The 16,095-nt window shown below is 41.1% G+C and overlaps 1 protein-coding gene and 1 non-coding gene across 4 annotated transcripts; both read right to left on the reverse strand.

The window, feature by feature from the left end:
* Positions 1–941: 941 nt before the first annotated feature.
* csdc2a (cold shock domain containing C2, RNA binding a) lies at positions 942–8,566 on the reverse strand. 3 transcript variants are annotated; one of them, XM_044014808.1, is made up of 4 exons: positions 8,287–8,566; positions 3,999–4,290; positions 3,743–3,865; positions 942–3,226 (listed from the first exon to the last, which is right to left on the reverse strand). In XM_044014808.1, the coding sequence occupies exons 2-4, from the start codon at positions 4,184–4,186 to the stop codon at positions 3,064–3,066; spliced, it is 474 nt and encodes a 157-aa protein (XP_043870743.1). In that variant the 5' UTR covers positions 4,187–4,290; positions 8,287–8,566; the 3' UTR covers positions 942–3,063. The 3 variants fall into 3 exon arrangements, with proteins under 3 accessions (XP_043870743.1, XP_043870741.1, XP_043870742.1); XM_044014806.1 differs by having other exon boundaries at positions 3,999–4,359; positions 8,287–8,559; XM_044014807.1 differs by lacking the exon at positions 8,287–8,566 and having other exon boundaries at positions 3,999–4,635.
* On the reverse strand, positions 5,861–5,942 carry trnal-aag. The gene has a single exon. It is a non-coding gene; the product is annotated as a tRNA-Leu (tRNA).
* Positions 8,567–16,095: the final 7,529 nt, after the last annotated feature.

Raw genomic sequence — 16,095 nt, forward strand, 5'->3', positions numbered from 1 at the left:
GCATCACCAGCGCTGAAGGTAGTCCAGTGGTCAAAGACGTCTCATCACTACTCAAGGCATCGTGGGTTCAAATCCCAGTGGAGGTATGTGTCTACTCATATGTGTGTGTCTGTCTGGGTCTTTCAAAAACAACCAAACCAAACTAAAACCCTTCAAATCCAAACCAAACAACTTCCAAAAACTCTAAACCAAACTAAAACCTTGCGTTGCGTTGCGTCCGTTCGATTGCGTCATTTCAACTTCAACGAGGATTTCGACTTCATCATCGACGCCTGCGATAATGGGAGCTAGCATTGAAGAGGCTTGAAAAAGCCTCAGAAGTGCTAGCTGGAAAAACATTTTTGACTGTCAGCAAAGACATGAGTCATCTCATGAGCAAAGAAAATATGTTAAAATGGGAATAGTTTGGGTTTTTGACATGTGGTTGTACGAGATTCTGAAACAAAGTCAACACTGTAGTGCAGGGGTAAGTCAAATACAAACATTAAAAGGGCCACCAGTTTCCATGTGTGTTTAAGTTCTGTTTTTGGTCTAAAGTTTTAAAAGTGTGAGATTAGAACTTGTAATTCACAAAGATACAAGTCTGCAAGACAAATCTTCTGATGGACTGAGCCTCTTGTCTCGATGTTCTTACACTGAATTTCTTGGGTTTCTCATTTTGGTTGTTGAAAATTGTTGAAAATTGAAACCACTTTCTCAGGACTTTATAAAACGACTGAGCTACATGCTCAGACATGTTTGCAACCATTTCATAAAATAATAGAGGATCTTGTCCACACAAAAAGAAGCAGATTATTTGGTGTAGTGGCGCCCTCTAATGGACAAGAGTAAGACAGGACAGTGATCACCAAAACAAATCCAGGAGCTTTTTTTTTGTACTGTGGTCCAGAGAGAAGACAAGACAGTGAATTTAAAAAATAACAAACACGTTTACACACAGGTCTGTGAATACAGTAGTAAGTTTTATTTAAACTTCGTTTTCATGTCTCACGACGCTCACAGAGATTTGACAATGGGGCGTGTTTCTGTCGTCCTGCGGTGAGAAATTAAAAATGCATAAGAGACCTGACGACAACTCTTTGACATTTACTGCATGACGAAAGAGTTAAGAGTTAGAAATTACAACAGAGCAGAACAGAACATTCCCAGCTCTAAAAACAACAAAGCTGCTTGTTATTTTCAAAATAAAATTAGACGAGGATTATGTAGAAATTAGGGATTGGTGTTAGGATTTTGACAGTTGCAAGATGTGACAGGTTTTTTTTTTTTGTATAATAACAGCGAGGAATGCAAAAAGGTTTACATTTGCACAAGAATATCTTATAAACCCTGCTTTCAATCATCGAGCACCTGACGCCATCACAGCTACAAACGAAAATAAATAAGTCAATAAATAAATAATTATAATAATTTGCTGTCGCTTTAATCTTCTTAACGTCATCGTTACTCAACCTTCAGCCTTCACCCACCTCTTCTTTCCTGATTTCACGTTTACGTTATTCATTTAATCCGTGGCAAATACTGCAGATATTTGATCTTAACAACACTTTCAAGTAAAGTTCTGATACAGGAAAAAAAAGCACTCTTTTCATCGCACTCTAAAAAGGCCTTTGCACACCAGGTGTGTCACTCTACGTTTTCTCATCAGTGATGAAATTTTGCTTTTATTTATTCAGACAGAAATAATATGAAAGTCAAACCCAAAGCAGGGAAGCGGTGTATAACATTTTTTCTGCAGTGTTTGCTTTCTTTTCTTTACTCTTTTTTATTACATAAGGTGATGCCACCTGTTTTTTTCCCCATAAAGAAATGTTTTTCAGCTTCTTGGCTAACTTGCGTCTTTATTAGAAGAAGTAGAAGCGAGCCGAGTCGTGCTAGAACTATATCGTGGTAACGCATCAATAGAGAGAGTATGTAGCGGACATGTCTCTACAGCTTTATTTGCTTCGCGGTCGATGTGCAAAGGCCTTTAAAAACAGATGATCCAGAGTTTGATCTTCCTCCTTACAAGTTTTAATTCAAGTAAATCTATAGATGATGTTCTCCTCTGGAACATTTTCTTCCGACCACTACAACTGTCTGGATCACATGACCGTCACAGCTGGAGGCAGCTACAATAAGACTGGATTTCACCGATAGAGAGAAAATACAATGCTACAATATAAAGAAGGAGAGGGATTCTTTATCACAGCTCTTAAACTGATAAACAACAGTGTGTCAGACTTTCTGATCGCTGGACTTACACTAATGCAGGCAGTGAGATGAAGGCAATTATAAAAGTGTTCCCTTTATTCCTTGTTCCAGAGGTGAAAACTATCAAACACCTGACTTTTTTGGGGCTTTTGGCAGTGGTGGCACGCAATAAAACGGTAAAACAAATTGTAGACAGTATATAAAATAAGAATATACGGAACAGCCACTAGGGGGGGGGGGGGGGGCTCCACTCTCACGTTATTTACAGCGTCGGTAAACGTTTTTCCTGAGGAGTTCATCGTCTCAATCAGGTCTTTTCTTTAAAAGCGCACAATGTCAGTTTTGTCAATTACAGGGAAAAAAAAGACAATAAAGCGCTGCACATGTGAGTGGACACCAGTGTGATTGACAGCACAATGGCAAACCTCAGGGTTTGAAAACAGTCGTTTTTCACGACTGGTTACCACTTCATAAATAAATTAAAAGTGGGAGTAAAATTCAAAACTCTCCTGCACTGGTCGCCTATAAAAGTACACACAAGGAGAGTCAATATGGCTGAATTGTTTTCAAATTTGCTCTGAGTGTATTTTGGCCTCAAATCTACCTCCCCTCTCATTTTTAGCTCATCAACGACTTCTCTAACTTCTCTCACACCCAATATTCCCTCCGTCAAAGCTGCAACTTACCAACCCCCAACTGTTTTAACCCAAATAACAAAACTATAAACATTCAAACGTATACATTCACAGCTTAGTCCTAACCTTTCACCTTCTTACTCAAACCTCCGCCAACTCAGGCTGATACAAATCTCCAGTCCTCAGACCAAGTCCTTTCCCAGACAGGTTTCCCACGGGCGCAGCAGCTCTGAAGCTACGAGCTGATGATCTGACCGGACCAGGTCTCGTGTTTGGTGCCCGCTTTCAGGTGAGTGATCACGACCTCCACGGCCTGGACCTTCTGGTTCTTGGGGGGGACGGGGCACACCTTGTATGTGACCTCGTCGCCCTCCATAGGCACGTACTCTCCATCGATGCTGTCGAAGCAGGAGCAGAGGCAAACGGACTCAGCCAAGACTCAGTTTCTTTTCACAATCGTCACAAAAGTCAAATCAAATGATAATCTGAGATTTGGCTTGAATAATAACTATGAAAGATTACGACTTAATTCTCATACAATCACAATTTATTTCTCATAATATTACGACTTTAGTCTCCTAATATCACAACTTTATTCTCATTATGACTTTAGTCTACTAATATCACAACTTTATTCTCATTATGACTTTAGTCTCCTAATATCACAACTTTATTCTCATAATATCACAACTTTATTCTCAAAAGATTACGACTTAATTCTCATAATTGTACAACTTTATTCTCATAATATTATGACTTTATTTCATAATATTATGACTTTATTCTCACTAGATTACAACTTAATTCTCGAAAGATTTAAAAAAAAAACCAAAAAAAAACAACCTCCACAGCAGCTCAACAAAAAATAAAAAATAAAAGAGTGTGAAATGACGTGATTAGGTGACATCACTCACTCGGAGATGTGGACAAAGATGTCCTCTCCTCCATGAGAAGGACGGATGAATCCATGACCCTGAGACCTGGAGAAGTTTTTACACACCCCTTTGAACACTGGACTTGATTTTGCTCGTACTGTCCTGCAGAGAATGACAGAAGGAGAGACGCAGAGAGAGAGAGAGAGACAGCGAGAGGGCAACAGTGCGTCATAAATCACCACAGTCATTTCCATTTCAAGTCATAAAAAAAGGAGGTGTTTATGCTGCCACTCACGCCGAGTAAGTGCGGGTGCGTTTGGTGGGCAGTGGGCTCGGCGGCTCTCCGGGCTGCGGCGGCTTCCTCTCCCTCTCCCAGACCCGGCTGCCCTCCCTCAGGAAGGGGAAGGAGAGCTGCAGTGGTGTCCGCGGGGACGGCAGTGGCAGCGGAGGGTCCGGCGGCGAGGAGGCGTCCGGGTCTGACATCTCAACTGGTGCTTACACGTGCAGTGTTTTCTTCTTCTGTTTTCTGTTGGGGGTGTTTTCCTCCAGTGGCTCACAAGAAAGAAGAGGCCGGAGGGTTACACCTCCTGCATGGTAAGTGTGTATGTGAGGGAGAAGAGAAAGAGGAGGAGGAAGAGGAGGAGAACAATGATGCACTGAGCAAGAGAGATGAGGGAAAATGGCAGGCAGAGAATGATATTGATAAACACGTGCGCCACAGAAATAGAAACAATAAGACAAAGAGAATAAAATAAAGTGACTTTTCGTTTGTCTAAAAGTTGCTGTTGTCAACTCAAACTAAACAAACGAGATGAAGAAAGGTTGTCAACAGTGACAAAAACAAGAATAACAAAACATGACGGAGCCATGACTCAGATCACACTCGGGCTGCAACTAACGATTATTCTCATCATCGATTAATCTGACGATTATTTTCTCGATTAATCGAGAACTTGTTTCGTCTACAAACCAAAACTATTTAGTTTGAAGGATTTCTTTGTGACAGAAACCAGAAAAATATTCACATTGAAGAAGCTGAGAAGTATGTCGTTGCAGCCCGAGGTCACAGTGCTTTGCAAAGATCCGGAGATGGTGATGTAAATAACCACTGCAGTCCCTGAAGGCCTGGCCTTGTCACACTTCATTGTGTTATCATGAGAGAATCTCGCTCTCTCAAATCATACACTTTACTGTGAGCACAGAGGACAACAAGAGGTCAAATATCCACAGTGAAACCTGGTTGAACTCAATCACAGACAGCAGCAGCAGCAGCAGCAGCAGCAGCAGCAGAGACGACCTCTCACTCAGTGTTAATGCTGAGGTCTGCAGGCTGGACGTCTGACGCAGGCTGGTGAGGTGAGTGAATCCCACAGGCTCCTTTCACTAACGCTGACAGTCTAAATATAGCTGTGTGTGTGTGTGTGTGTGAGAGAGAGGTGGAGTCAGACTTCAGAACTGGACCACAGGATCGATGACCGGAGGAGGCTTTAAAATGCCAGATGCATCGCGTATAATAAATATTTCATATTACGTGCAGACTGGAGCTTTTCGTTAAGTGCGCGAGCTGCAGAACTTTCACATCACTTAGAGAAACCGAGTATCCAACGTCTCAGTGCTGCAATAACACATGTGAAAAGTGATGCTACTGATGAATAACAGTCAATCAGATACTTTGATAACGGTTGGCTGGGCCTGAATTTCTTTGCAAAGAGGGGAATTTATGTCATATTATTCTATACAGAAATTAAGTACAGGCCACACATAGTAGTTAGCAATGTATGTTTTTTTGTAGGACGTTTTTCTTGGGCAAAAGTGCAGCACAAAATACAAGGCATAAGGACATAGAGTATAAAATCATTAAGTGCAAAGTGCTGGATCAGAAGCTGGGGTAGACTGCCTGTGCTGAAGCCACTTTACATTTACAGTAGAGAGGACTAAAGCTCCATTTTCTTTGACAGAACCAAAGAATACCTATTGATACCTCTGCCATTTCTTATCCAACGACACAGCAGTGAGCAGTGCACTGCTTGCCAAGTAACCTAAGAGACAGTAGTCCTCTCTGCCACTTATCCCACAAGCTACCAGTAGACTTTGGTCGGGTGTCCCGGGGGAGTGACGAGATATCAGAAATCTGATCTTTCACGCTCAAAACAAACTTGGCAGCGGTGGGATTCGAACCCACGCCTCCGAAGAGACTGGAGCCTTAATCCAGCGCCTTAGACCACTCGGCCACGCTACCTGTATACACTGCTCATGTACTGACATGAAAATTCTGCATCATAGTAAACACAGTATTGTATAGTATAGTAAACAAACCACAGCATAAACATAGTACATACCATGGTGTATTATAGTACACACTATAGTAAACTATATATCCTGGTAAACTGCAGTACATACGTTGTTGCACATACTGCGTTAAACCACAGTCACAGTGTCTTCACAACAACGTCGTGTTGGACACCATGACTGTCTCATGGTGCGTGACAAGACATAAATGTGTAACCTACATAATTCAGCAGCTCGACTGCTACACGGACTGGAGCTGGTCTTTCATTAGCACAGTGAGTGAGTGAGTGAGTGAGTGAGTGAGTGAGTGAGTGAGTGAGTGAGTGAGTGAGTGAGTGAGTGAGTGAGTGAGTGAGTGAGGCTAAATGAAAGGTTTATATATGAGTCCGCAGTGCTTCTGTGTCAGATGGGCAGGTGGGACATTTAATCAGTAGGGTGTCAAGCTGCTATTTAAAGACGACGAAGAGCAGGACGAAGAAGTGTGAGAGTGGACGACGGGCAGGGGACAATGGCTGCTCACTGTTTTCCTGACCAAAATGAACACTGTAGTTGTTGTTAGATTTGTAAACAGACAGGGCCGTTCTGTTTATGTTTACTCCACCTTCAAATCAATGCTACTCATATTACAAAATGCTATAATGTGTCAAAACCACGTCACAAAAGATATGTGTGTGTGTATTAGTTCACATTCTTTCCAACTATTGTAAATAAACCAGTCACTGGAAAGATGTGGTCTCCCCCTTGTGGCAGCGCTGGAATGTATGTCTAACCCCAACTCACTTAACTACACGTACTACTAATATGTGTAATAACATCATATGTTGTCTTGAGCTGTGTATTGTAGTAACGATACAATAAATATCGCGATACAGGCGTGACAATAAAATATATCATGATGCCTGTAAAACGTGCATGAAAAAAGTACTATTTTCTTCGGAGGCTTAAACACACAGTATGGAATTTCTGCTGAGCTATTTTGATGATGTTTAGACCAGTGTTTCCCAACCCTGGTCCTCAGGGAAGACTGCCCTGCATGTTTTAGATGTCACCCTGCTACAACACACCTGATTCAAATCAATGGGTCGTTATCAGGCTTCTTGATGACGAGCTGATCATTCGAATCAGGTGTGTAGGAACACTGGCTTAGAAGACAGTGTGGGATCATGGGAATAGTTTTATTGTCTCGATTGCTTTATGGAGAGAGCGTCAGTGGCAGTGACGTGTAGTTACAGCATAAACACGACAAAAGACAAACTACTTCCTCCTTAATTTTTCTTCCACTGGGGTTTTGTCCAAAAGGTTATAACAGCGATGGTAAAGTGGATTAAAGTCATTACAAAGTGATGGGACGATACCGCTGTTTTGTGATTATAAACATTTGTGCTGAGTCATTTTTAAAGACAAAATTCTCTTTAACTGTGTGTTCTCCCAAAAAGAAGAAATAAACAAACATGATTCAGCGAAAACGCTTTTACTGATTTCTATGTTTTTAAACAGTGAAATGTTTGACTAATGTCAGTACACTAGTCAACATAAAAGAAATATAACTTTAGCGCCATCTTTTTTTCAGATGCAGTACATTTTATCTTTAAAATCAAAGTCAAGAATGTCTCAAAATCGACACACTGCTTCACAGAATCTATACCAGTACCACGCCTTGAAATACTACAATATTTAGTGTATTGACATTTTCTGACACACATATAATGTTTCCCCAGAGCTGAAGTGAAGTGGACTGAAGGAAGTAGCAAAGAGCAAAAGCAGAGACAGACAAAAGGCCAAAAGCACCTCCCAGAGAAACAGGCCCTCTGTTATTTAGACTCGTTCTTCATCAGCATGGAAGGCACGTAAACTCCTCACACACACACACACACACACAGAGCCCGTGTGTGTTAAACTTTTAATCAGCCTTTCAAAGAGACAAACAGTCTGTGTGAAGCTTAATTTGTCTGAATGTGAGGCTGGCACTGCAGCCTAAATAATTAATCACAAAATAAAAGCCCTTCAGGGTTTGTTTCCAGAACATTCTCTCACTGTGACACAGGGCGGAAGGAAGGAAGGAAGGACGGAAGGAAGGAGAAATGATGCTCAACTGAGGAAAAAACCTTCAATAATTAACAATAAATGACATTAAATGTAACATTTAAATGCATAAAAAACATGAAGGATGAATCACAGAGAACCACCCGGTGTTTTCATCAACACAACACTGACATAAAAGGATTAAAAGACTACAAAGGCATTTAGCGGCAGCATTAGCATCTCAAACACATATCGATTAGCCGATTACTTACACACACGCGCACGCACACAGTGCAGGCGCCGATCAGATTCCAATCAGCCGCGTGTTCTCAGGCCGTCCGTGTCATTAAATCCCGGGGAAGCTGCGGGGACACGCTGGGAATGAGTCAGTGGATACTAAGAGTGTGTGGATGGAGAGCGAACGGAAAAGGGAGGCAGCAGCAGAGATAATGGGGCGCAGGGAGGAGGAGAGAGGAGAGGAGGAGAGGAAAGGAGAGGAGGAGGGGTGTGTGTGCTAAAAACACCAGCCAGCTTCTCCACACCACACTCAGCCCTTTGTTCTGCTCATGAGCGTTTCTTCGCGTTGTAACAGGAAGTTGAATTGGGCTGCGTGGATTCGAGGTTCAGCCTTCACACACACACATCATAAAGCATGTCCCCCCCCATTTTTCCTTTCACCGCGACCGGTTGAGGCAGATGGCCCCACATCTTTGAGTCAGGTTCTGTCAGAGATGAATTCCTGTTAAAATGGAGTTTTTTTTTCCTCTCCAATAAAATTAAATAAATAAATGAGTCTTTTATCAGTGCCACAGTGGAATTAACCTTAACACTGCATTTAACTGCATCCTCTACTAGACACCTTCCCAGAATTAGGAGTGGCGGTTTGCTACTGATCAGCATCCGAGGTGCATTCAGGGTTGGGTATCTTGCTCAGGGCTGTTCTAAAACTGTTTAGCAGAGGATGGTTTCGATCCATCGACCTCTGGGTTATGGGCCCAGCACGCTTCCGCTGCGCCACTCTGCTTTTGTACAGAAACTCAGCCACAGAAAGATACATGCATTCATCTGGCTTTATTAGTGTAATGTTGTTGTTGCCTTCATCTGGCTTGATACTTCTTTATGCAGGATGACACAAGATCATAGAGAGAGTTATGTGGAGCAGAGAGGCTCGATCTGTGCCGTGTGAACATATTTATCAATGGTTTGATTGTAACAGACAATTGTTCATATTTAAAAGTCATTAGTGAGACACACTCCACAGGTTGAACATTGTGGAGGACCTGCAGAAGGATCTGTAGAGTCTTGCAGAAGGACCTGCAGAAAGTCCTGTAGAAGGTCCTGTAGGACTGGCAGAAGGTCCTGTAGAAGGTCCTGCAGAAGGACCTCTTCCACCACAAACTCCAGCAGACAAATGGTTATGCAGGTGCTGCTGGGAGTGAGTGCTTCAGTCTGGAGGTTAAGGCCTCTAGGACCAGTACTCACATACAGCCTGTAGATGGAGCTGTTGACTCACACAAGTCTCCACAGAAGCCTTGCAGCTCCTGAGTGTGTGGCTTTCTCCTGTTGGGTATCCTGCAGCGCCATCATCAGGCCAAACTACTCCTTCATCTGGAGACAAGACCAGATAGATCTGGAAAAGACAATCTGGTTACAGTAACATCGGAACGAGGGAGGACTTTGAGCAATGAAAGATGGCCGCTCACCAAAGGCATCTCCAAGAAGTAGGTTGACTCAGTTTGAACATGAATATTTGTGTAAATAAATAATTGTTGCCATTTGTTTGAAAGGATTTGGATGCAATTTGTGCTGATAATGCAGAGTTCAAAGGTGACAGTTTGTACGTATTATGTTGTTCTTCAAAAGAACAAAAACAAGGATAACACAAGCCCTGTTGTGTCTGACAGTACACGGCGTTCTGGCTCGTTCAGCTGTGAAATGTGGTGGCGGTGGTTGGCCCCATGTGACTGCAGCAGCCACCATAGCATCAATAAAGCCCCGAGCCAGTTTATAACATCAGCGGAGCAGATGACGACTGACCTATATTTCACACACACACACACACACAAAACTCTCTCCACATGAGTACAGTCCCTTTGTTTGTGTTTGAGTGACTACACACAGATAAGGGGTGCGTATTTCATAAACCTTTATCTGTGACCTGATTTTAACTTTAAATATTGTCTTTATTCACCCACGATAAGGAGTCTTCATTGACCTGGTGTTTCGACAACACTGTGTGTGTGTGTGGGGTTACTGGGGCAATTTCTACATTTGTATAAATTCTCCAGTGTTTTTAAGAACAAAATCATGACATGTTTTGTAGTTCTAACAACTGACCACTAGATGTCAAGATACTACGCCAAAGGAGAACATCTGGCACACAGAGGATTATGTCCTCAGTTAACAGGGCTGATGTCATCCACCCTGCAGTGGCAGATCATCCATCCATCAGATCATCCATCCATCCAGCCACTCTTTCTTTCATCCCTGAGTGCATGTAACATTATGAAATATCAAGCAGCTTCACACAAGACTCATCGTTTTCTATCTTTCTTTCTCTCCTGGTTTTGAGACTCATGATTCCACCTTTTACTTGATGTCTACTTGTATTTTATGTGTACTTGTGCGTGTGTGTGTGATTGCATATATGTGTGAGAAGCATGCAGGTCAGATTACAGCTGAAGTGTGTGTGTGTGTGTGTGCACCACCTGGCAGGGTATTAGTCACCCAGGAAAGGATGCATAGAATCATTGATGGTTAATGAGCTTCATTATTCAGCACCTAATAGGTTCTCAGATGTCACAAGACAAAAGTGATGTAACAGTGCAAACTCGAACATGCCATTGTTCACCATTTAAGCCTGAATTCAAACTTTTAATTAATTTATGCACGTGTTTGTATTTTCTCTTTACAGTATTTTATTAATTGAAGTTAATTTAATTTGTTTATTCAGTTTATCGCCCAACACAAGGGTTAAATGAGTTTAATGTAACATATGCAAATGAAGTTAAAACACATGATTATCTTATTTTTAACACAATTTTAATCACAGTAAAAACATGTAAGTGTAATAGGCAATCAACAAAATTAATGTGAGTAATCTGAATAAAAAAATATATATGTTCATATGTGTTTCTAACACAATATTCTTCCATTGATATAATTCTGTTTACATGTGACAGAGCATAGTATATACATCTACATTATGTCCACTGTTACAGGAGGTGATCTGATTAAGAATTATATCATGTGGCCAATATATGATTATTGCCTCGACTAGGTTTGACCTTATTCTGATTAAGGTAATCAGTTTACAAATGATTGAGCATAGTCAGATTATGACTTACTGTACAATGCTTTACATCTATTGCTGTGAAAACTCGAGTACAGCTATATGTAATCTGATTAAGATATATGCAAAATACTTGATAATCTGATTACTTCTTAGATGGAGTAAGATTTTATATTCAGGTTATCAGAAATGATATGTAATGTGACCAAAGTTAAATAAAAAAAACAAATTAGATAATCTGATTACTTCTGAGTCTCAAAATAGACTTCAAAATACTGATCATTTGATTAATCTGATTACTGCTTAGTCTTTTAGGCTGTGAGAACCCCTATGGGACATTATAATCTGATTAAGATAATTGCATATCTACATAATGTGACCAAAGTTTTAAAAAAAACTTGAAATCTGATAATCTGATTAACGCTTACTGTGAGAATGACCTTTTTTAAATTCAGATTATCAGAAATGCTGTCTACATGTCACAGAGCATAATCAGATTATGACAAATGATACATTACATCCAGTGCTGTGAGAATCTGATTAAGAAATGTGCACATTAACATAATGTGAGCAAGTTCGAAATACTCAGAATTTGTTCATCTGATTGCAGTTTAGTCTGAGTATCAGGTCAACAGAAAACACTGCTGACATGACACTGTCCTATAGTCAGACTATTGTATTAATCTCATTATTATAACATGATTGTACTTGTCACTGGTAAAGTAAAGTCACATTTTAGACTGACAAGTGTTTGCTACTAAACTAACATCAATGTGACAAAGAACAGGAACGTGTTGTTTCACACTTCACACACTCGTCAGTGCACACAGGAAACACGTCTGTCAAACACGCGTGTACACAGTGTCGTGTCATGCTGATGTACTGTGATACACTGTATCTGTCGGTCTGTGTTGTATTGAGACAGAGGACATACGTGTCCATTAGGCAACATGTTCCTCTGCCTCGCTCTTCCTCCCAAAGGACGTGGCCTCGCTGATGCTGATGATGACATAGAGCTGCTCAGAGGGTTGTGTCATGCTAGGATTTTTGAGTGTGTGGGTTTGAACTGATGAGGATTTAACTAGTACAAAATGCACACACAGTATCTGTACTTTACTTTCTTATTTGTACTTCTAGCAACTTTTACTTTTACACACTTCATTTCCTCTGGTCTGTTTTGTATAGCGCTTTTCTAGCCTTGATGAGCTGCTTTACACTCCAATTTTCATCCATTCATACATACTTTTATAGCCATTCACCAGAGATAGAAAGAGTACTGAAATATTCTACTCAAGTAGAAGTACCATAAAATCTTCCTTTAGCACAAGTAAAAGTACTGATCTAAAAAGTAAAAGTAATAAAGTGTTGCTGTTTTTTTACAATGTACCCAGAGTAAAAGTTACTTAGTTACTTAAAAAAGGTTGGGGTTCTTTCTTGTGTACTTACATACTTAAGTAAAAGTACAATTACAAAGTACACAAAAACCTACCCAGTAACTCGAGTAAATGTAACTCATTAGTTTCCACCTCTGCCATTCACATGCTGCAACATGGGGTTAAGTGTCTTTACTCAAGGACACACACAGACTAGCAGAGCCAGGAATTTAACCCACAACCTTCCAGTTGATAGATAACTTGCCCTGAGTCACCATGTTACAACCCTAACTCCTCACTTTTTTAATCCTTTTACTTCTAAAACTTAAGTTTCCTTAAGTGTTGATACTTGGTTGGTACAGTACATGTCATATACTTTAAGACTTTCACTTAAGTAATATTATAAAAAGTGACTTCAACTTCTACCAAAGACATTTTCTGCTAAGATATTTGTACTTTTTCTCAAGTATCCCTTTGAGGTACTTAATAAAAGGTAATTTAAACTCAAGTAAGTCTTCCCAGTGTATATAATGTGTACTTTTACTTAGTTGTTGCCTCAGTCGTAGTGCGTTCATTTGTGGTCTGTGTAAAGATAAGGATGGATGTCATCATCTCGAAGGCTTTGCGCATGTGGTGTGTGACAAAGTGGGTGAGTGAGTGTCTGTGGACGTTCCTGTTCTCTCGTCTGAACAATAACATTGTTCCAACCACTTCCTGTGCAGCAGTTTGCAGCTGGACTCTGGACACTGAATAATGTGGGGGGTGTTTGAATGTTGACACACACACACACACAGAGGAAAAGCTCACGGCATGTGGCTTTTGTCATGATCTCAATGTCAAAAACCCACAATCCTCCTCCTCCTCCTCCAGTCATCCTCCTTTTTGGGCAAAAATTACTGCACCACTTAGGCAGATCAGAGGCAAGTGTGTTGTGTTAATGGGGACAAGGGGAGAGGGACATAAAAAAGAGAGAAGGAGGGTAAAGGAGGTAAAAGGGGGAGGAGTAGTAGGCAGGGAAAGCGGGACAGAGAGGAGAGGCTGTCAGGCATCCTGCCAGCATGCAGCTCTGATATAAAAAACGATGTCTGCAGCTGCAGCAACAGGCGAGCGAGGATGGAGGCAGCCCTGCATGTGAGACAGTGCATCACAATCTCCACAGACACACACACACACATATTGTTGCTGTAAATCAGCCGAGGCAACAAGAGGGTTACGTAGTTGAGCTTCCTCTCAGATGGCACTCTACAGTACATCTTATTGTTATGCCTAAAGCGACAAATATAAATCACACTGACACATCACAACGGTGTGTCTCCTCCTCCGGGGTGTAGATTCATTTTTCTCAGGTGGATTGACTTGTCATTGTCACATCACAGCCGCAGCCTTTCGTCAAACAGGATACGTGTGGTATTTCAACGTGTGTTAATGAGTGTAAAGAAACTGTAGCTGAGAGTGAGAAAACTTCTTCTCTGTGACACTCACCGTGTCCTTCACGTATACTGCAAATAGCAGTACATTTCAAAGGGTACGATCTTCATCTGTCGCTGTCTCGAGTGTTTATTAAAAAAATAAATGTGGGATATAAATGAAAATAAGATGCAAGTGTAAGCTGCGGCTTAATTAAGTAAAAATCGTTTGGACTGCACTCTCACACAGTGAGTGACGTCCGCCCAGTCTGACAGACAGATACAGTGGAAATTTATATGGGCAGAGGTCTCAAACTCGCGGCCCATGTGCCATAAGCAGCCCTCCAATTGATTCCGTGCGGCCTGCTACATCAAGTTATTTAGATTCATTTTGCGTCATGAATTCCTTTTTAATTGAAAACTATACATCGTTCCATATCAGCAAAAATGCTTTTATTTTGAAATTCTGTGAAATATTATCAGAATGTATTATTGTTTTTTTTATGACAGAAAAATCATGATATAATCTTTAACTCTTATTGCCCACTTGTACTGAAAAGTTGTTTTTTCCCCAAAAAGCTTGACTTTTATTTTTTCACATGACCGACCCCTGACATAGGGCCCCCCACAATGCTAGAAACAGCCCTGGTCTAGTTTGAAATATCTAGCTGTAAGACCGTAGCTGTGAGAGAGAAGTGAGAAAACTCCAACTTCTCTGTGACACTCACCGTGTCCTTCATGTATACTGCAAAGAGCAATCTCAAAGGACACTGCCAGCATCATCACATATTTATAGAAATGCTAGTGGGCATGTCTGTGTGTCACTTAACGTCTAGACCGAGTGCCATGACGTCACCTGCAAGAATCTAAATGCCTGTTTTGTAGCCTTGGCGATCGATGTTTTATGTTTCTGCAAATCAATCAATGTGCTTTTTATATTGCACCTTTCATACACATCAGTGCAACTCAAAGTTCTTTTAGAGGATAAAAACACAAGAAGGAACAAGCTGCCACTAGTATCAGCCCATCCCTCACACATTCATCAACCAGGATTAACAGACATTAAACAAAACTGAGACAAGGAAGTGAGGAAACAAGCTAACATGGATCATGAATTAAAGCTTCAAGCAGCATTGTGCGCAACAACCTCTCTGCCAGCAGGTTGCGCTATATACCCTTTCCGACCGGGTCTCTCATGTCACGTGTGGAGTTTTGAGCCGATCGGCCAAAAATACAGCAAAATTACAGACCGCTTCCTGTTTCGTGGTGAAATGCCAGCTATATTCAAAATGCTTGACTTTCCTCGTCCTCTCTTGTGTCACGTGTGAAGTTTCGAGCAGATCGGTCAATGTTGCCAAGATGGACGCTAAATTCTAAAATGGCCGTCTTCCTGTTGAGTTGAGGCCATGGTCCCAAGAGACTTTTTTGTTCGTCTTGGGCTCTGACATGTGTCCACCAAATTTCGTGAAATTTGGTGCAACTTAGTTTCGGCTTTGTCCTGTTCACCTTTGGGGGGCGCTCATCATGACTGTAGCCTCATGAAGTGTAATAATTGCCACATCTTTCTAGATCATCTATATATAGGGTTAGGAAATCTTAGTTTGGCAAACTAGGGGGGGCCCCCAAACAGCATTTTGCGTTTGGGGGCCCTCATGTATTTATATAACACCTTTCATACGGTGTTGTGCAAAAGTCTAAGGCCAGGTTTGTGTTGGTACTATTTTTTTAACATATTCCCTTAAATGTGAATAGCGTACTGTAAGATTAATGACTGTCCCTCGTTTTAAACAGCCTCTGCATAATCATCATTTGTGGTAAGTAAGGGAGAACGTCTCACTAAATGGACTGAATATATTTGAATAGTTTTTCATGCTATTTATAAACAAATTTGACGCATTCTGGTGCTAATTCAATAACTGTGTGCTTTTTTTTATTTGTATATCTAAAGTGCTGCATGTGTACATGCTCCGCATTTGCTGTGTTCTCATTTCTTTGATGTACACTGCCACC

The sequence above is a fragment of the Solea senegalensis genome, linkage group LG18, assembly GCF_019176455.1.
Source record: "Solea senegalensis isolate Sse05_10M linkage group LG18, IFAPA_SoseM_1, whole genome shotgun sequence".
NCBI lineage: Eukaryota > Metazoa > Chordata > Actinopteri > Pleuronectiformes > Soleidae > Solea > Solea senegalensis.

Bases quoted from the DNA above. Each gene is read 5' to 3' on its own strand.
- csdc2a (XM_044014808.1), bottom strand. From the start codon at position 4,186: ATGTCAGACCCGGACGCCTCCTCGCCGCCGGACCCTCCGCTGCCACTG. The intron at 3,866-3,998 runs GTGAGTGGCAGC...CATTCTCTGCAG, and splicing joins CGCACCCGCACTTACTCGGC to GACAGTACGAGCAAAATCAA. The intron at 3,227-3,742 runs GTGAGTGATGTC...CTGCTTCGACAG, and splicing joins ATCTTTGTCCACATCTCCGA to CATCGATGGAGAGTACGTGC.